Below are 19472 nucleotides of genomic sequence, written 5' to 3'. Positions count from 1 at the left end.
AGCATTGGGCGCGGACTTTACCTTCAGCGGTCTTCATAACTCCATGAACGGAAAATGGGCCTGGCTGTAACGCCTCCAAGGAATGCGCCAAGATTGATGCCAAGTAATCTTCTTGAGATACGGGATTCGAGACACGCCCAGAGAGTCGGGGAGCCTCGAAAGGGGTCAACCGAGTGACGGACAAGGTTGTCCAACAGTTTGTCACCACACAGCCAGCTGCGTGCATGCATGGGCATGCGATCTCGACTCACAAGGCGCTTTGAAACGCAACGGTGTAACTTAGAGCACGCGGGTTTGAACGGATTGTACGGGTATGTCCGGTTATACTCCGGATACCTGACAGATCGGCGAGGACACGCCTGGTTTTATGATCTGAAATCAGAGTTGGGCTGACGACTTTAGGGATCTATTCTTGGCATCGTCGCTATTGACTCCCATGCCGAACCCCAGGCAGATCGGGACCCATATGGAGGGGTTGATTGTCCTCGCCTCAGCCAGATGGGGACAGGATGGCCATATATTGAGTGCCACCTGCGCCCAGCAATCCAGAATCACTTCAGAATCTGTCATACTTCTCAAATCAGGCTGCTTAGATCTACAAGCTTCTGGGGTTCTTACCTAATAGAGATCTTATCTATACCCTATTCATCAGTCTTAGAGTTCATTGCCGGAGACAACCACTCTGCTTCCTTCTCCTTTTGTCATCAATATCATGCAGCACCCTCCGAGGTCCTCGACGGAGATTGAGACCATTCCAGCAGCGCCTGGCTCGAACAGCAATCGCCTCACATACTGGGATACAGCTACAGGGCCTCAGGAGCCCCAGTATGAGCCCAAGGACCCTGCTGGGCTGTGGTCCGTAGGTGGCAGTACCACTGTCTCTCTCGCCGGCGGCCCAACCCTCTCGGACGACGAGCCGGTAACATGGCAATCAAGCTTCCTCAGACACATGACGTGCAGCCTGGACCCTCAATACACCGATATATTCCTCGTCATGTGCGGGTTTGTAAGTGGCCTTGTCGACGGATTGTCTTTCAATGCATGGGGAAGTTTCTCTAGTATGCAAACAGGTAAGCCAGTCCCCCGTAGTCAGTACCGTCTACTATGTTGCGCGATCTAACATGATTCTAGGGAACACGGTCTTCATAGCACTAGGCGCATCTGGACAGCCTGCCTACCCTGCCTACCTCTGGGCCAAATCCCTGATCGCCCTCACGGTCTTCGTCGTCGGAAATGTTATATTCATCCGAGTTGGCCGAGCCCTCGGTGCACGGCGTCGCTCGACCTTGATACTGTCTTTCGGAGTTCAGACTGCTTGCATTCTTGCTGCAGCCCTCTTAGTCCAATTGGGGGTTGTTGATCCCAGGCCAGAAGACCCCCGCGCACCCATTGAGTGGATGCAAGTTCTCCCGATTTCTCTGTTAGCCTTTCAGGCTGCAGGGCAGATCGTTGCATCTCGGGTTCTAGAATATGATGAGCTTCCAACGGTCGTGCTCACTACGCTTCTTTGTGATCTGCTCGTTGATCCGAACTTGGGGGCTGCAATCAAGGCGAATCCCAAGCGTAACCGCCGACTCGGGGGGTTCCTTGCGCTTTTCCTAGGAGCCATGACCGCGGGTGGACTCTCAAAGGTCACCGAAATGGCCGCCAGTCTTTGGTTCGCCATGGGTATCAAACTTGTTATAACTGTCAGTTGGTTTGTCTGGAAGGGAGAGCGCAGCAGGAAGGTAGAGGGGATCGGGTCTGTGTGATGTCGTTTTTCGGTTCTTATTGTTACAATTCACTTTACTGCACATGTTTTACCTTTTGCTCCTTTTTTCTTCTTCACGTTTTCCATATCTTCAGGCTTCAGGGCTCTAGGTACTCCCGAGCGGGTGCCTTGTTTATGACTGTATGACCAATTAATAGAGTATACCACGTCGCATTATCGTACTCGCACTTGAAAGGCCGATAATTGTCCACTTGCCAATTCGTCGTATCCCAGTCTGAGAGCCCTAAGTGTGTATCGGCACCGTACTAGTATTAGCTCTTGGATACGAGCAGTCCTACTAGTAGAGAATATTGACCCATCCCAGCGTGCCCTAACTCGCCACCGACAAGACACCGATTCTGTATGCTCGGAAATCTCACGTTGCCGCCCACAAATCCTGATGCATGTTTTTCAAGTCCGAGTTCTACCGGGCTGCCTTATCGGACCCAGCCAGCCTTCCAGTCACCAGTGGTCAAGGCTAATATCTCACGTCACTCGATAGATGAGGCCCGCCGCCTGCTGCGCAGCCCTCACCAATTTCACCATCGCACAGCCGGCCTCCTTTTTCCTTTTTCTCTCTCGTCATCGTTCTGCTCTTTTATTTCCTTATTGATCCTTCCGTGAGACTGCGACGCTTGTTGCCAATAAGCACACATTGCTTTCTATGATTTGCGATCCGGCCACGCGACGCGTTTCCTGCAGTGTTACGATTACGCCTGGATGGATGTTCCCCCTACTATTAGTCCAGCGCGTGCTCATTTGTAGTAGTAGTATACAGTACGGATATCTTTCCCGCCGACGAGCTGTGTGCCTGATCAGCTTCGGCGCTGGGGCTATAGGCGTAATCCGTGGGCGCCTTTCGACATACTCCGGAGTGATCAGGCGTGCATATTCAGTTGCAGGGGCTGATGCCGTCTCAACGAATATTCAGGACGAATTTGTGTCCACGTTCTCAGGCTATACGCTGCTCGGAAAGAACGTGTACCGAGCACCGATGTCAGGGGTATGAGAGAAGGAAATAAATACATTTGTTAGAGAAAGTAAATCCGCATGGAGATCTAGCTGCGCCAATTACAAGTGAAAAAAAAAAAAAAAAAAAACTATCTCGGTGTAAGCGTCATGTGCGTTCGTCATTTACAACGCGCTGTCCGATATTAATACATTAGTAAACAGGAGGTGTGTCTATCCTGATATCAACACCCAGAGAAGGAAGAAAATCTAGATATGGTCAGCCGGGAAAAGAAAAGTTAATAGCTGCAAAGGGACACGAACCATTAATACTCCAAACATCTTAGCAATCAACCATCGATTTCCTGATACCCGTGTCCAGTACTTCATTAATTCACGTTGCGCTCCTTGGACATTATCCACGACGTCTTCCGTATTGGCATCTATCCGCTGAATCATCTCCGACTGCTCGCTAACCATCTGCGCCAGCTGGCCGAAAATGCCTCCCAGCTCATTGATCGTCCTCTCGATCGCATCAATCGCTTCCCCACGCGCCTGTATATACGAGTTACTCGAATCGGCCTCTTCCATTAGCAATAATTGCTGATCCGAGTGAACCGCAGGGCGTCCCAGAGGAGACGGATTCGAGGGCTCCAAAGTCAACAGGTCTGCTGAGCCCCCAGGCTGTGGGGTTCTTCGTCCCGATGGATACAATGGTGAGTCGGAACGCTGAGGGTCGAGAGCGGCTTGTGATTTTGAGGAGACAGAAGACACAAAGTTCTCTGTCCGTGAGCGCGACGCCTGGATGTTTTTTGTGCGCACTTCGAGAACCTCCTTGAAATTGGCACCGACGTCCGCCAGCTTCCCTTGTAACAAGACGACAACCTAACAACCGTTAGCCCTAAGCCGCTCTAACTTGACTCCATTTCACGTACATTATCGTTATGTTCGCCCTCCTGATCAGCCTTTGTCCGGTTGGACTTTGGATGTTGTGAAAGCGTGAGCGCTTGTAGCGACGCGATTTGCTGGTTTAGTGATGCAAGATCTTGCTTGATAACGTATGTCAATTCGGAAATCTCGACTGGCCGGTCATCGAACAGGGTCTTCCGTTTAGCCACTAGCAATGTCAGTGTCATTCCCATGACGGTTTCGTGTCCACCTCAGACTTACGTTCTGCTAGTCTCCGAAGCTTCGCTGTTGTCGCAGTAATCCCTCGCCCAATCTCTGCCGCGCGTCGAGCAAACTCCGACCTTCTCTTGCCACCATCCGTATTCCCATCCGCGGAACCATTGGCCTGTCGCCTCTGCGAGTCCGATAGTAGTGCCTGCCGCTGACTTCCAACTTTCGAAGATGCTACACGTTTCTGGGCTTGACCAAGAATAGCGTGGAACTCGCCGGTGCGATCCTGGATCGAAGGCCCGGCCATCTCGCAGATCGTAAGAGCACTGAGTAGGAGGAAGATGTTCGGAAATTCAAGAAGACGGTATGCAATCGGCAACGTAGGCGAGATGCGATGGAAGGATCGGGGGAAAAAGGCGACCTAATCGATAAGGAGAAGAAGACGTGTCTTGGTCGGGGTATCGGCAACTTGAGAGTTACAATAACGAGAGAAAAAGAATGTATACTCCGTAGGCGAGCGGACCTTACAAAGCAAACATTAGACCCATCGCAAAGCTCTGTATGAGGCTACGGACATTGGCGATGAGACGGCCTAGCTGTCCCCAACCCATTCGCCGCGGGCGTCCTTTCCGATCGGAGGGCCGCGGTCACGGGACTTCTCCATGTGAAGCACAGCCACAGGCACAGCCATGGTGCAATAGCTGCCCCAGGCGTTCAGGCAGGAGTAGTAGTGGGAATCATCGCCTTACGCCTCGGCGGTCTCAGGGGAATCCGAATACTTAGCGCTTTACGACTACGTCAACAGGATCTCAGGTCACCGACTGATATATTTTTTCTGCTTGCCAATTTTTACCTTGTCGGGATCACATTCGCAGTCCATCACTGTCCCATCGCTCGTTCAGGTGCATCCTGATTTCTCTGTCGGATCGGCCCTCAGTCCTTATTCCGCACGTCATCGCAGCCGAAAACTGCTGCCTCCTCAATCTCCGTTCTCCCGCTTGTGGAACACCGGACAATCTACAAGACGCTGGACTCGTCGTTGGGCCCGGTCGCAAGTCTACACCGACTTGCTTGCAAATATTGATGTGCTGTTAAAGACAGCACCCAGCCATAGCCATGCCTGGTCCATTTCAGCATCCGTGAGTCGCAGCGCCTAGCCCATGCTGCATACCCCTAACTATTCTATTCTATTTCTAGTACATCCGACCCCAACAGCCCACTGTCACCTAATGCGGGAGGAAATACTCCTGTATCCTTTCGAACGAATGTGAACCGAGCAAAGACGCGGCGTTGGGTCGAGGCGAAGAAGTACACATACGACGGCGACGATTGGGGCGAAGATGAGTACGGAGAGTATGAATACGACGACGAGCCTTCTGCTTCGCAGGAAAAGTCAACCGGTGCGAACCAAAGCACTCCAGATCTCTCAAGCACATTATCGAAAGGCACTTCACATCCTCCGCTGCCCAGCCAGGATCGCTCGCGCTCAATGGAGCGAGTCCAGACAATGCCGACAGAAAGCCATACTGCTTCTAACGACCCCTCAACCCCGATCGTTCGTCCAGCCGACATATATAGACGGATGCGAGAGGAACAAAAGGCTCAACAGGCTGGCCCAGCTCAATCGTCTTCGGAGGAGCGCACATTAGGTTCGCCGCCTACCAGTAATGCACCGACTGAAATGTCGGGAAGTGCAATTGCCCCCGTGAGCCTTGCTTCTGGGGAGCAAGCCAAATATCCCAGTGAAACAACCGCCGCTTCCGCAATTACAAATGAGCCTCCGACTATCTCATTGCCTGATGTAAAGCGCTTTTCCGCATTCAGTCCCGACTTCTTTACTGCGTCCGAGTCACATCCGCAGAGCCCAGCAATGGAAATGCCGCAACTTCAACATGTCCCATCCCTCGGCTTCAGATCGGCGGTCAATCAGGCCTTTGATGTCCCAGAGACGCCTAGTACCATTGCCGACAGCGTAGCTCGCTCAAACAGTGATAGCACGACTGCAATCAGCCCCATCATCAACCGCCGTGGAACTGTGGATGATAAGACACCAACGATTGAAGAAGAACCCAATGAGAGTATCAATCAGCACTCAGACGCACCCACCGATAGTAACGGTGTCTTTAAACCTGGACACCGGCGCGACCTGAGTCTTCCCAGTCCTAGTAATAGTCCTTCTCGGAGGCCTATAATTATGGAGCCAAATCCTACTGCGTCATCAGAATTAGCCCAGATATCTGCCGGGACACCTTCAGAATCTCCTCGGGATGCTCCGTCGCAGCATCTCGTCCCTGCTTCTATAACACCGTCGCAAGAATCGTCTGGTCAAGATCTGCCAGCTCCTCTCAATGTCCAGACAAACGTTGCGCCTGGCCCAACCGTAACAACTGACAATGTTCCCGTAATCATCCCGTCAATGAGCTCTGAGAACTCCCCGGAAGATACGGAGAATGACCGGTTGAGAAAGGAGATTATCCGTTCTTTGAGCCGCGAAAACACCCCTTCTGACCAGCTAGACCATACCCCTCCGCAGACCAGACAGGACAACCTTGTTCCTAATGAAGGCTATTGGAATGAGCCACAGATTTCTGGTCCTTCTATCTCAGACGTTTCTACTTTGGGACTCAATCTCTCTCAGCAACCAGCAGAGCCTACCTTCGCCGAGCCTCTCGCTCCGATTCCTTCACAGAAAGAAAAGAAGCCTAAACTTCAAAGACGCTTTTCCTGGGAAGAGTCTTCGGAAGACGAAGATCCTACGCCTATTCCACAAGAGCCGCTTGCTCGGCCGCCACCGATTCCTGGACAGTACCCTTTGTCTGAAGAAAGTATCCATCCAGATCCAGTTTTAGCACCCGCTCCCCAGCCGCCAGAGCAGCCGCCACAGCCAGTGGAGCATGTAGGAGGCAGAGATGAATCGGTGCCTGAGAAGCCGAAGCTTACTGTCGTACCACCCTGGGTGGCAGACAGTGTTAGCATTCCTTCGAACAGCTATGTCCACGAGCCTGCTCAACCCCAACCCCCCGAAACGTTCGCCCGCGCCGAGGAAGGGCAGTCATATAGCCCTGATCAGCATTCACTGGAGCCACCAACACAAATACTCTCCGCGGCCGCGTCTATCGAATCAGGCTTGCTCGGGTTCAAGGACATCCTCGGTTTCCAATCACCAGAAGAGCGCGTGAAAGCTTTCGACCGGACTCGAGACCAGTTCGCAGTTATCGATACCGGCTTAAGCAATTGGCTACAGGTCACACTCCATGCTCATCCCGAGCATTCCGATGTCGTTGATCGCAACTCCAAACCGCTATCTGAAGAATTCAAGAACAGTGTGCCGCGCACAAAGTTCCCTAAATTATCGTCGTTGGGAAATCTTGCGTCGTCACTACAAGATGGTTCGCACTCCTCGTCAGGTCATATCAGGCGGCCCTCGGCGCCTCTCGGCTCCATAAAGCAACACCAGGTAGGGAAAGATTTTCTGCACACTGCTGGAGTTTTGGGTGGCCAAGCCGGCAAGGCTGCCAAAGGTCTATTTTCCAAGGGCCGAAGTAAATTGAAGGGCAGCGGGGGGACCGAAAAGGTAGAGCCTTGATTTCGTTCTCGTTATCGTCCATAGGGTGTTGCATCCTCTTCTTTTCTTTTCTTTTCTTTTTTTTTCCCTCCCGTCATCTTGCTTTTATTTGCGCTCTCGCACACATTCTTTTCTCAAATTATCCTGTCGATTAATATGGAAGCCCTGGTTGTACATGTTTATCTTCTGCCTGTCGCCACCCTCTCATTCTGCTTCATGTTCATTTAATTGATACCAGGGCATGTAATTGAGGATATCTCGAGCTGCCTCTCAGAATGTGACACGATTTGATGTTTGCGAATGTTGTGTATCCGATCATTCCGTTTTCGCCAGCCTCTTCTGCCGCGTTCCTGCCATTTCTTCTCTTCGTTCTTTTGGGTCCTGTCGCCTCTAATATGCTGGTGATGATGATGTAGGGGTTCCAATCGAGTCGTGGATATCACAGGCCTGTACGGCTATCAGACCTTCAGCCAGACGCTGAATCCAGTCTAGATATAGAAACCTCACAGGATCTTCTGCATGATTCCCTCTTGAGTAGACCATGGGCGGCAAATCAAGAGGGCAAGTCTTTGACAACAAGGGGTGGGGACGAGTTCTTTGTTCGACCTTGTACACATCCGACAAGTGGGCAATTTGTGAGACAAAGCGCTGGTCAGCAGCGCGCAGTCGGCGCCAGCAATCCCTGTCCTGTTGAGGGACAAAGGGAGCCGCATCAGGACTATTATTCTCGTTCATCCAGTCAGATTGAAGAGGCTGGCAGCCAGAATGTGGAGTATTTCAGTGCTCAGCCACGCGATGCCCGTCCTCGAGAGGGTGCACAAAGCAATGAGACAGACAGCAACAAGAATGCGGTTTCATTCAGTGAAAAAGAGCCAAGCCCCCAGCTTCAGACTCCAACCCCTGACGACACTCTTGGCCAAGTTGCCCTTCATGTTCAGGGCCAGCAGCACCTTGCCCTGCGCCAGTTGCCGTCGGTTTCATCGCTGGGCGTGCAGGAAGCCGATCACCTTCTAGACCCGCCACCGCCCCTCGTTCAGAAGCTTGGTGAGTCGTTTTGCTGCGTGCGTCCAAGCCTCCGGCCGCTCCCTCGAGCCCTCTGACATTGTAGCCTATTTTGCCCTGGTGGCTAATCTCTTTCGTCAGCCCAGAATCATAGTTCCTCTCAGGTTTCACTCCCGTCCGACTTGGGCGACTCCCAGCCGCGTCACCTTGGCGGAAGAATTCGGCTTCGTGGGAGAAACCACTCTGAAAGCCCTTTGGCACTGCACGAGGCTATTCAAATCCAACCTCCTCCGGCCAGTCGCAACCCTCGTCCATCTTCCATTGCGACCCCAAAACTCCTGTCGCCTCTTTCTCCACAGCATGACTGGTCCCGCCGGCCAGAACAGATCTCCTCGTCGCGGGACCCCGCATCCCACAGAATCTCTTCCTCGCCCATGGAGAAGCTGAAGAACGTCGGTCGATTTCGCCGGATCTCGATGGGTTCCAATCAACCCGATTTTACGGCTGGGCAGTCTCCAAAGAAGCCCTTCAGACTCACCGTAAGATTTTTTTGCTGTTTCGTTTTTGCACAATGAATTGAGTTCAGTTCTAACTGCGTTTCAGGGCCTTTTCAGCCGCACCCACAAGAAGTCTGGCCCGCCGGAGCAAATTGAGCGCTCATCAGACAACAGTAGTTCAATACCACCCCTCGCACCGCTCTCTCCTCGGCCGGATTCCAGAATAGCAAGCTCTTCCATTTCGTCCTTTGACAATTACGAAAGACCCGTATCTCTTCCAGACGGTCGCGACGCACTGAATAATAGCCGCCGCCCACCGCCAGAAGGATACTTTGCACATGAGTCGCCGGAATCCTTCTCCGTCACTCAGCCCCATCATCAACACCTTCGTGGTGCAACAAGCTCAGACCGCATGAGGTTGAGTGACCCGTCACCTCTTGACCCCGGACGGCTTTCGCCTCATCATTCCCCACCATATCATTCACCTCAAACTCCACGACGCCAACAGCATGTTTCTTCCCCGCGGCTCAGTTCCCCCATCCCTTCGCCGGTCCCCCACACGCCACCATCTCGTGGCCGCTCAGAGGACCGCACTTATGCCCAAGACCTCCACCTCCGCTCCCGTAGTCCCAAGGCGTTCGCGCCACGACCCGAGGAACGGAATCTACCCAAGCACGATCCGACAGACCCGGCCTTTCGATTGGGTGCCTTCCGATCGTCGAACCCTCGCACAAGTCGCGTCGGCGACCAGGAATTGCCCTGGAAAATCACGATTCCGGGTGAGGACGAGGCCACGATAGACCCATCGGCTTCCTGGCGCCAGGAAACAGTTGGTGTCCTCAATGATACCCGATTACCTACCTACCAAGAAGACGTACAAGAGCACGGTCCTTCCCAACAACCGGAAGATGAGAAACGAGGTCCGCCTCTTCCTGATCCGCCCACTAATACAGTCAATGCGCCCCAATTGCAACTGCCAAACCATGCCTCTCCCGAACATCCACACCGGCCTCCGGCCCGCGCGATCAATTCCTTTGAGGCTGCGGTCGAACTCCCTGTGCGAGCGGACGACGACTCCAGCGAAGAAATTATGATGTCCAGCACCGCATATCCAGGGCAAGAATGGCGTCCTCTTGGATTTTCGGAATGGGAGCATCAATGAGCCCGGACTGGGTCAAAACTTGTTATATATGAAAGATCAATTGTGCTACTAGTATTCGTTTGATATGATACCCCTTCTCGAGTGTCTTCTGGGGTATATTTGTTCATAATTTTGGATATAGTCAGCAAGCGAGCGATTTCTCTTTTGTGTCATGTTTATCACTGCCCTGAGCGAGTATATTCCTGGAACCCGGTCATACAAGAACGAAGTATTGCTATATCACTGGGAGTGTCTCTTGTTTTGTATCTAAACAGTATTGTACATATAGTCTATATTGCAGCGGTTCAAATAGATGCGATATCAACCCTCGAAAATACTATGGTTCAACTCTACTCCCATATCCTTGGCCACGGACTGCATCTGCGCCTCGAGATCGTCCTCCATTCCACCACCGAGGTGTAGGAACTGTCGCACTTTGGTGAAGTAGAAGAAGATATCACTCGAGAAGAGAACAACACGGAAAAGCAAATGGCGACCATAGTTCCTAATTTTTTCAGCAAGAGGAAGGTCCGGAGACTCTGCAAGCGCACGCGACGCCCACAGTCCCGTGATCTTAACACGGTTGACAGGCGAGCCTAGGAACTGGTTGTTCCCCTGGACGATACGCAGGTTGCGGCCAATGAAGATGAGCTGGCGAGGCCACTTCGTTTCGTCGCCCAGGATTTCGCGGATTGCTTTGCGGCTGGCCTGCTGCATCTCGTAGTGGCGCTGGGCGCGCTCGGATTTGCTGAGTTTTTCGAGGTGCTGTTGAGTGGAGAGGTTTCCGCCCCGGTAGGGCTTCATGAGGGTTGCGGAGGCAAAAATGTCCGCGTTGTTGACTCCCCATTTGTGGACAATGTCGCTGATGGTGTCGTTGTCAAAGGTTAGGAGGGCTTTCCAGAAGCTTGCGTATTGGTGTCGGAATTCGGGCTCCATGTGGATGTAGAGGCCGTGGTCAATGAGGACAAGCTCCGAATGACCATTAGGCTTTCGACGGATGAATATATTACCTGGGTGCGGATCGCAGTGTACCAAGCCCCAGAGAAACATTTGCGCAGAGAATAAATCCACCATAGTTGTCATAACCTCCTTGAGTGATAGGCCTAGGCCACCACGACCGTTCCTGCCGCGCCAGTAGTCTCGCTCAGGCTTGATTTTGCTGTTTATCCCTCGCTGCGTCAGCGCTGCGGAAGAGTTCTTGCTCTGGAAGTTGTCCAGCGGCGTTCCACCGCAGCCAGGGCTGCCTTGCCGCCAGCCTCCGCGCCACGGGCGAGTGATAGAGTCCTTGTCCCAGAGTCGCACGCCCTCCACCCACTCAGCCGTCATGATGCGCTTGGAGCTAAGTTCTCGATAGACCTTGGGGATGTAAACGCGATCTCGGAGGCGGGGTTCTCCCGCGACGAATCTGGCCATATGTTCGGAATTGTCGGCTTCGTTCTCAAAGTCGGTCTCGAGGAAGAGGCGCTCGCTAACGTAGGGGACAAGACTGTAGAAGGGAATATCGAAAACACGACTGTAGATCCATGTCACGACCCTATGAGATGTTAGTATCATAATCTGAGTGATCCGAGAGACCTACTTGAATGCCCATAGATCCCACTTGATCTGTCGTGCAATCTCCCGTTTCTGGACCTTGATGGCCACCTCTCTCCCATCAGCCAAGCGAGCCCAATGCACCTGAGCTACACTAGCACTCGCTCGGGCTGTGCGCTCCATAACTCCTTTTGTCGGGTCACCGCTGAAAGAGACGCCGAAGACCTCCTCCGCAGACTTGCCGAAATCCTCTCGAATCACCTTCTCCACATCCTTCCAATCATTCTGAGGTGCATCGTCAAACATGCGAGCAAACATCTTTTGAAATTCTGGTGGAAGTATGGCCGACTGCATGGCAATCGCTTGGCCAATCTTCAAGTAGAGACCGCCATTGTGCCGTAAGAGATCTGACAGTCGCTCCGCATTTCGAGCATGGACATCTGCAATGGAGTCGGCGAGGGGAGGATTAGGACGGAAGTTGACTTTGTAGTCCAAAGCAACAAGTAGCCCAAGAGAAAATGTCCGAGCGGTTCTAGTCAAGGATGAAGCGTAGAATTGGTTGTCCAAGACGTATATGACGCCAGTCGTCAAGGACAGATAGAAAAGCCGACGTAGCCACTTGCGGGTGCGAGTGTAGGTCTTCGCGGCCGTGGGCCTTCCTAAGGAACTCGGAGAAGGAGGGACAAATGGTTGAAATTCGCTAGAATGTACAAATCGACGGTGCGACCGGACGTATGGTGGAGGAGATGAGCGGAGACGTGGGGAGAGGAAGCTCGTGAGGGATGACGAATTTGGGCGGAGCGCCCGAGAGAGCGTGGCAGAAGCCATCGAAGGAAATGATTAAGGTAGTCGCAAATGTTGTATCATGGCGCTGTCACATAGGATGACCAACGAAAAGAAGAGAATTTCATGAAGACAAAAGATGACGACAAATATACGATATGCGAAGGGAAGATCGGGAAATTGCCGCCGAGCCCGATTCGGAGATGCGCCTTATGCCCGTTGGCAGTCGGAGTTAAACAGGTCAGCCTAGATCTGCATTCTTGTGATAATATTTTGACTCTATATACATCGGGTTTTAGACAGTCAAAAGGTGTACATCTGTTCCATCACCGGCTCGTACGATAGTTGCTTGCACACCTTGGCGTAGTCTCTCATATTGTTTGGGATGATTTCTTCCCAAAGCTCGTCTGACTTGAGGTATTCCAGCTGCTTGCGGCATACTGCTTCCGATGCCATAGGCAGAAGAACAGGAAGATTTGCCAGAGCGCCTTTGACAAAGTTCTTCTTGAAGCAGTTTCCAAAAGCAGCCAAGACCTCAGAATCGGCACAGATATTACGTCCCTGCAATTTCGGCCCGCAGCGTCGCTTGATTATGTCAGCTACCTCGTCGCCGAGTTTCAGCATTGCTTCCTCCTGCTTCGGGGCGTTGAGTTGCTGCATCACGCTGCGGACGGCGGGGACGAAGGTGTTATTGCGGGTCCAGAGGTCCCAGTGAGGTACTGTTGGTTGACATCCTCGATCGCAGATCTCGCGCTGGAACTTTTCGAAGAGATCGTTTGGTCGCGCGGCCAGTGACGTGACGACTTTGATGCAAAGAGGGCTAAACTTGGCTAATACGGGAGGGAGGGCGAACAGCAGGAATGACAGTATAGCAATAAGACGCATCTTCAATAAAGCAGGTATAGAGAGCCTCGGAAGAGGTACAGGCGAGATGTTGAGGTGAGAAAAAAAGAACCCGTGGACGAATCCGAATGAGGTTGACGATCTGCTTTGTGGAGGATCGACATTCGAGATCCCCGGCAGACTTGGACTCAATTTTGGTCCATGAAGGGAAGACGACGAGATTTGACTTGTAAGGAGCCTAACAGAGCCCAGATACAGGTATTGTGCCTTTATTCACTTAGCTGTCCTTTTATATATCTTCGCCATTTTTACCATTTTGTCGGATTGATAGTAGGTTTTGACTACTACACTTGGTGGTTATATATATATATATATATATATATATCTCGACATTGCCATTCGAGCAACAACACAAGCCTATGGAAATGCAAAAGCAGCTCAAAACCAACTGCTCCGATATCGTGGGTGCGTTGTTTCCAGCGAGTATCCGCCAGTGTGGCTGATTGGATCTCATTATGATGCTTTGTACAGGGCGTATCCCGGTCGTCCCCACTGTATGTAATCGCTTGATCTTCCCCAGCTTCCCTCGGTCAATTGTTATTCTTCTCTCCATCCCTCACACAAACACACACGCGCGCCGAATAAACCCAGTCGAACCTCCATTCCAAGATGCCACAGCTGAATCTTGCCGAAGTCGACTCGCTAGAGGCACAAGTCATTATTGACAATGAGCTGGACCCCATGTCGACGATTGCTCCCGACACCGTCCAGGTCTCTGGGCTAATGGGCCACCTGGCTATGAATTCGCCCCATCATCTGGACAACCGAGGAGACGCGCACAGAGAGCTTCAGATGGAGGATATCTGCTGCTCAGCCCATGGCTTGTCAATACTGTTGGCACGCATGAACCATCCAATCCTCTGAAATTTACCCCCGCTAATAATTGCAGACCGCTACCAAGGGTGACAAGAAACACGCGATCCTTTTCGATGCTGGACCGGAAGAAGACGCGTGGGAGAGAAATGTTCGACGGATGCGACCGGACCTCTCTTCGGTGGAACTGATCCAACTATCCCACTGGCATCGCGATCACTCAGGTTGGTCTCATTTGCGTCAATATCAGCAGTCCACTAAAGAGCTATAGGCGGTCTTCTCCGGGCGGTTCGAATGATTAGCGAAGCCAGAAAAGCCGATGGTCTCTCTGAGGACGTGATTGCTGACGTGCATCCAAACCGCCCCGACTTTCGAGGGTTTGCAATTGGCGAGAACATCATCTCCTTTCAGGCTGATCCGTCATTCGAAGAACTCGAAGCAGCTGGTGCAGTAGTCCAAAAGCACGACAAGGCCCATACTGTCTTGGACGATTTCTTTCTTATATCCGGCGAGATTCCTCGGCGGACGCCTTATGAAACCGGATTGAAGCATGGGATGCGGTTTGACAAGAGCGACAGCGAATGGACTTCTGACGAGTCTATTATTGATGAACGGTTTATCATGTGCAATGTGAAAGGTGTGCTTGGCGTTTGTTGATACACATTCACATGCAATTTGCTAACCGTTGCAGACAAAGGAATCGTCATGTTGACTGGCTGCAGCCATGCAGGAGTCGTCAACTGTACGCAACATGCCCTCGAGCTTGCTGGCAGATCTGTCCCACTCCACGCGGTAATCGGAGGTTTTCATCTGGCCACTAGCGACACGGCTCAAATGGAAAGCAGTATCAAGGATCTCCTCAAACTGGACCCGGCTGTCCTACTCCCGGGACACTGCACTGGCTGGAGGGCGAAGTTTGCCATCGAAAAGCAGAGGCCTGGGATGCTTGTACCATGCTCTGTTGGCTACAACATTATCTTCTGATCGCCCATGAACGCAATAGATATGACCGCTTTGTGGGATCACAGGCGCCGTGTCAAAGTGCTTTTAGTGCAAGTTCTAGCCGAGGAGCCTGGATCAACCTGCAGGGTTCTCCGCACAATCCTCGAGTTTGCCAGAACTGCTTAGCCAACCAACTAGACGCTGAAGAGTCTCCCATACACCTTGACTCAGACAAAGCGACTCCGTTTCGTTTCCACCCGCTGCCACGCTAAATCACAAGACATATTAAACAACGGAAAGACCGGCTCGAAAAGAATCAACAAACCACGCAAGCGATCGAAAACATGAACATTCAGTTCTGGTCCCTTGTTCTTTTGAGCCCGGTGCTCGTACCGGCTGGCCTCTTTCTTCTCCTAGTACTTGCCAGGCCAGTTCGACTTTGGCTCTATAACCATCGAGTATATCAGAAAGGCGGGGTCCACGCACCCTCGATCCCTACCGATATCATTACAGGTATCTGGACATGCTTGTTCTTGCAGGTACAGAGCTAAGGAATTGACTGAAAAGCCACCCGCTTCTTCTTCTCCATCATCAAGGCGCAGAATGAGCACCGCCTTTACGAATTCTTTAACAAATGCTTCGAGTATGGCACTCCGGTATCTCCAAATTGCGTTGAGAGCAACCTCTTTGGCGGGTTTAGAGTCTTCCAGACTCGCGAGCCTGAGCACCTCAAGGCCGTCTTGACAGGAAAGTTTGCAGACTACGGCAAAGGCGAGCTCTTTCACGACCTCTGGATCCCATTCCTCGGGGATAGCATCTTTACGACAGATGGCAAAGAGTGGCAAGGTAGCCGCAATTTGATCCGTCCCATGTTCATCAAGGATCGGATCAGTGACCTCGAGATATTTGAGCGCAAAGTTCAAATAATGCTGGGCTTGTACAGTCCCTCTGGTGAACCGACGAATGTCATGGATCTTTTCTATCGGATGACTCTTGACGCTATCACCGAGTTCCTTCTTGGAAAAGGCATCTGCAGCTTGGAGAACCCACAAGCAGACTTCGCAGTGGCTTTCTCGGATGTCCAGCGCATCCAGACAATGCTGACCATGATTGGGTAGGTCTAGCTGAAAAACTATGTACATGGAATTCACTGATGAGTACAGCCCTGCCCAGCGCTTTTATCCTCGCGGTGAGTACTACCGAGGCCTCAAGGTGATCAATGACTTTGTGTGGCCTTTTGTTCATGAGACCTTGAACCTATCGACGGATGACCTTGAGAAGCGCCCTGAGAAATCATTCACCTTTCTCCATGCTCTGGCCAACTACACTCGTGACCCAAAGACCATCCGTGACCAGGTCGTTTCAGTCCTTCTGGCAGGTCGGGACACCACCGCTGCGACGCTGTCTTGGGCCTTCTTCGAGCTTTCTCATTATCCCGAGATCTACGCACGTCTCAGGGCTGAGGTTATTGAAAAGGTCGGCTCAACGAGGGCGCCAACATACGAAGATTTGAAGAACATGCCTTACCTCCGCCATACCATAAACGAAACCCTCAGATTGTACCCGGCGGTTCCATATAACATTCGGTTCGCGCTTCGCGATACCACGCTACCTACTGGGGGCGGACCCAACGGTGACCTTCCCATTACAGTCCTCAAGGGAGATGGGGTCTCGTACTCGACATATGCCATGCAGCGCCGAGCAGATCTTTATCCTCCTGTCTCGGAGACATTTGCGGACCCCGGCATCTTCTCCCCAGAGCGCTGGGAGCATTGGTCTCCGCGGCCATGGCACTACATTCCGTTCAACGGGGGCCCGCGCATCTGCATCGGACAGAACTTTGCGCTTGCCGAGATGGGATACACGATTGTGCGGATTGTGCAGCGGTATGAGCGGATTGAGTATGTGGGTGATTGGGAGAAGCAGTATCATAAAGCTGAAATCGTCGGGACACCAGGGATGGGTGTGAATGTGCGAATGTATAAAGCGAAGTGATGCTCAGACGATGTATGACCTGAGGTATCTTGGGGCAACCATCTCGCCTTTCTGTATGTTCTGTGTCTACATATACATCTTTGCTACTTCGACGTCAAGCTCGAAGAGGGTCTATACTGTCTACATACTGCTATAGTTGCCGAGATTTATCTGTTTACTGCGAATCGCATCTTTACCTACAGCAACACCTTCGGAGCAGAGCACTTGGTCAGTCAGGCATCAGTCTCCCCAGATGCACTACGAAGCATTATAGTATATTATCATAGTATGGCTTGCTACCTAAGAGATTTCAGTATCAAGGACCTCGCTCCAATTACCTCGTAGATTGACCCAATCCTCGCTCGAATCTCGTACATTCCACCCCTGCTTCATCCACCCCTGACTGGATCTGCACCCCACGTTACCATCCCCGGTAGTCGCAGTAGCATCGCCTCACAATCGTGGGAAGAGCGCACAACACCCGTGAGACCCTATCACGGCACCACGCATCCATTAGCACACACCGTTATGTAAATCCCAGCCGATATCAATGCCACCCTAAACGGTCACGGACAAAAAATCAGATGGAGTTCGCTCATTTCCCTTTTCTGCACGCCAAGGCGATGATTTGGAAAAAAAGACTGTATGGAATGCTAAACCTGCACGGCTGCCACTAATGCCGTCGATCCCCCGGCCAAGTCATCCTCGGTATAGTTGACTCTGCCACGCCCACTCCTTCAGGGCGCTTCTATTTCCAGAGCTGTTTATGCTTCTGCCTCCTGGGGTTCTCCATAGATTCGTCATTTCAGGGTCTATCCATCTCTCTACTCCGGATTTCTCCACCATGGAGCCGATTGACGATGGTTGGCGAGGACTACGTATTGTGGCAGTGCTCGCTGCTTTTTAAGAAACATATAGGCATCAGGATACTCATTGCATGAGTAACTCCGTGCATTCTTCGTGCGCTGGGCCGTGCCAAGAGGAGGAGGATGAAGAGGATATCCCGGTTTACCTGGGAAATATGTACAATTGCGAAACGAAAACAACAAATAACCTCATCCGCGAATACCGGGGCACCTGGGAGGAATGCATGGCAGGGGTTTCTTGGCGAGAACATCAGGTTGAAGGGGTGTCGGATGTTGCAATAATTGACTTTTGTGTGGGCAGAGCGCTGCGACTGTCGACTTCCACTCATTAAAGAGATACTCCGTGGGCGTGCTACCCATTGGATCGGACGGTAAACAGAGCAGGCTAGACCACGGGGATAGAGGCGCGCGAGGCGCCAAGAGGGAGTACACAATGTACAGCTACCTGCGAATACATGCATTAATGGCACTACTCCGAACTGTCCACGATGAATATTACTCCGTGTTATTTTCTTCTTTCCCTTCTTATCGTCAGCCCAAAATTCAAGACTGCGAAAGGGATGCCAAGACCCGCCTTGCTCGTCTCGCTCGTCCATCGCAATTGCTTGGCGGCTGGGTATTGGCCGGGTATTGACCTGGACTTGCGCCGGGTCATTCTTGAGACTTGCTTCTTTTAGGAATATGCTTCTTGTCAGGCTGACTGTACGTCCATCCTCTTGGCGGTGCAGCATTGCCTCGCTCAGAGCAGTCCAAGACCCTCCAAGAGTTGGTCGACCGTGATGCCTATCTAACCTACTTTAACTCCGGGGTTGGAGTTGCCCGTCATCTGCCAGTGCCAGGAAAGATCCGGGACCTGAAGGGTCTCGGTTTGCTTGGCCTCACTTCCTGCCTTTGAGACTTCGATACAGGATCGACCGGGCCAAGTCCGAGTCGCAGAACACGGCACACCGTGTATCAATGATGACTTTACAGTTTGGTCCATCGCCCATGGTTCACTTTTTGGGCGCCGGTAGGGTTGTTGATCACAATGCTGAGACATAGTTGTGTTGATCACGCTGCTGAGACATAGTTCAGTCTCAGCATTACTCATTTCCCGAGGACGACGGCGGGCTGATGCAATTCGGCTGCATAGGCTATCTATACATAGTTAGTGGCACTTCCAGGGTTTCTCCATTCTCCAACCCACGAGCTGGTGAGGGATATCCTTTCGCGACCCTTGTAGATGTTCAGTTTCTAAGCCTCACGATATACGTCACGCCACCACTCTGCTCCAACGATCGGTAGATACCGTGACGCTTGGTTCTACGTAGGCAGCTGCAAAACCTAACTTAGTTCAGACCGACGAAACTTCAAGCTACGGGAGCATGGTCACGGTAGATCTGCACAGCCAGGCGCCGTGCACGCCTCCCTTCCTCTTGGCGATGCGATGGAACGGGAACACTTCGGTCTTTTGCTTCGATTGCAAAATGTGCCAGTGGTGATGGTGGAGGCTTGGCTGGTCCGTTGCCTGTTACACCCTGGCGTCCTTTTGTGTAGCACCAATTGGGTCTTGGACAGCGAGCAGAACAGTGCGAGACACGTAAGAGGTCCACTGTCTAAAAGGCAGATCTTTGCGATGCATGTACAATGTACACTT

General features: G+C 51.9%; 7 protein-coding genes across 7 annotated transcripts; 4 read left to right on the top strand and 3 right to left on the bottom strand.

The window, feature by feature from the left end:
* The first annotated feature begins 469 nt into the window (after window positions 1–469).
* On the top strand, window positions 470–1800 carry BJX68DRAFT_87482 (YoaK family protein). The gene is made up of 2 exons (XM_071049906.1): window positions 470–1070; window positions 1132–1800. Exons 1-2 carry the CDS (start codon window positions 713–715, stop codon window positions 1749–1751), a joined length of 978 nt encoding a protein of 325 aa, XP_070905197.1. The 5' UTR covers window positions 470–712; the 3' UTR covers window positions 1752–1800.
* Window positions 1801–2355: 555 nt separating this feature from the next.
* BJX68DRAFT_225467 (uncharacterized protein) lies at window positions 2356–2850 on the top strand. The gene has a single exon (XM_071038388.1). It carries the CDS (start codon window positions 2415–2417, stop codon window positions 2757–2759), a length of 345 nt encoding a protein of 114 aa, XP_070905196.1. The 5' UTR covers window positions 2356–2414; the 3' UTR covers window positions 2760–2850.
* Window positions 2851–2852: 2 nt separating this feature from the next.
* Window positions 2853–4407, bottom strand: BJX68DRAFT_225465 (t-SNARE syntaxin). The gene is made up of 4 exons (XM_071038387.1): window positions 3869–4407; window positions 3634–3815; window positions 3023–3583; window positions 2853–2968 (listed from the first exon to the last, which is right to left on the bottom strand). The coding sequence occupies exons 1-4, from the start codon at window positions 4122–4124 to the stop codon at window positions 2933–2935; spliced, it is 1035 nt and encodes a 344-aa protein (XP_070905195.1). The 5' UTR covers window positions 4125–4407; the 3' UTR covers window positions 2853–2932.
* Window positions 4408–5306: 899 nt separating this feature from the next.
* On the top strand, window positions 5307–10043 carry BJX68DRAFT_252125 (uncharacterized protein; the record flags this gene model as incomplete). The annotated part of the gene is made up of 7 exons (XM_071042497.1): window positions 5307–5500; window positions 5561–6425; window positions 6507–7311; window positions 8029–8154; window positions 8304–8443; window positions 8654–8923; window positions 8988–10043. 7 exons carry the CDS (start codon window positions 5307–5309, stop codon window positions 10041–10043), a joined length of 3456 nt encoding a protein of 1151 aa, XP_070905194.1.
* Window positions 10044–10251: 208 nt separating this feature from the next.
* BJX68DRAFT_225460 (ABC1 kinase family protein) lies at window positions 10252–12577 on the bottom strand. Its single transcript, XM_071038386.1, has 2 exons — window positions 11602–12577; window positions 10252–11556 (listed from the first exon to the last, which is right to left on the bottom strand). Exons 1-2 carry the CDS (start codon window positions 12381–12383, stop codon window positions 10344–10346), a joined length of 1995 nt encoding a protein of 664 aa, XP_070905193.1. The 5' UTR covers window positions 12384–12577; the 3' UTR covers window positions 10252–10343.
* Window positions 12578–13568, bottom strand: BJX68DRAFT_225459 (uncharacterized protein). Its single transcript, XM_071038385.1, has 2 exons — window positions 13477–13568; window positions 12578–13410 (listed from the first exon to the last, which is right to left on the bottom strand). Exons 1-2 carry the CDS (start codon window positions 13494–13496, stop codon window positions 12642–12644), a joined length of 789 nt encoding a protein of 262 aa, XP_070905192.1. The 5' UTR covers window positions 13497–13568; the 3' UTR covers window positions 12578–12641.
* A 282-nt stretch (window positions 13569–13850) lies between these two features.
* BJX68DRAFT_252123 (cytochrome P450) lies at window positions 13851–16991 on the top strand (the record flags this gene model as incomplete). Its single annotated transcript, XM_071042496.1, has 7 exons — window positions 13851–14078; window positions 14131–14278; window positions 14326–14691; window positions 14746–14968; window positions 15424–15509; window positions 15564–16110; window positions 16160–16991. 7 exons carry the CDS (start codon window positions 13851–13853, stop codon window positions 16989–16991), a joined length of 2430 nt encoding a protein of 809 aa, XP_070905191.1.
* Window positions 16992–19472: the final 2481 nt, after the last annotated feature.

This window comes from Aspergillus pseudodeflectus (genome assembly GCF_044049435.1).
Source record: "Aspergillus pseudodeflectus strain CBS 756.74 chromosome Unknown BJX68scaffold_2, whole genome shotgun sequence".
NCBI classification, from domain to species: Eukaryota; Fungi; Ascomycota; class Eurotiomycetes; order Eurotiales; family Aspergillaceae; genus Aspergillus; species Aspergillus pseudodeflectus.
The sequence above is the reverse complement of the archived record's forward strand: the minus strand, read 5'-3'. Positions and strand labels throughout refer to the sequence as shown.

Coding starts and splice junctions, on each gene's coding strand:
- BJX68DRAFT_225460 (XM_071038386.1), bottom strand. CDS start 12,383: ATGGCTTCTGCCACGCTCTCTCGGGCGCTCCGCCCAAATTCGTCATCC. Junction 11,557..11,601: donor TGGGATCTATGGGCATTCAA/GTAGGTCTCTCG, acceptor AACATCTCATAG/GGTCGTGACATGGATCTACA.
- BJX68DRAFT_225467 (XM_071038388.1), top strand. CDS start 2,415: ATGATTTGCGATCCGGCCACGCGACGCGTTTCCTGCAGTGTTACGATT.
- BJX68DRAFT_87482 (XM_071049906.1), top strand. CDS start 713: ATGCAGCACCCTCCGAGGTCCTCGACGGAGATTGAGACCATTCCAGCA. Junction 1,071..1,131: donor TTTCTCTAGTATGCAAACAG/GTAAGCCAGTCC, acceptor ACATGATTCTAG/GGAACACGGTCTTCATAGCA.
- BJX68DRAFT_225465 (XM_071038387.1), bottom strand. CDS start 4,124: ATGGCCGGGCCTTCGATCCAGGATCGCACCGGCGAGTTCCACGCTATT. Junction 3,584..3,633: donor AGGGCGAACATAACGATAAT/GTACGTGAAATG, acceptor AACGGTTGTTAG/GTTGTCGTCTTGTTACAAGG. Junction 2,969..3,022: donor AGATGTTTGGAGTATTAATG/GTTCGTGTCCCT, acceptor GACCATATCTAG/ATTTTCTTCCTTCTCTGGGT.
- BJX68DRAFT_225459 (XM_071038385.1), bottom strand. CDS start 13,496: ATGGTAAAAATGGCGAAGAT. Junction 13,411..13,476: donor ATGGTAAAAATGGCGAAGAT/ATATAAAAGGAC, acceptor TAGGCTCCTTAC/AAGTCAAATCTCGTCGTCTT.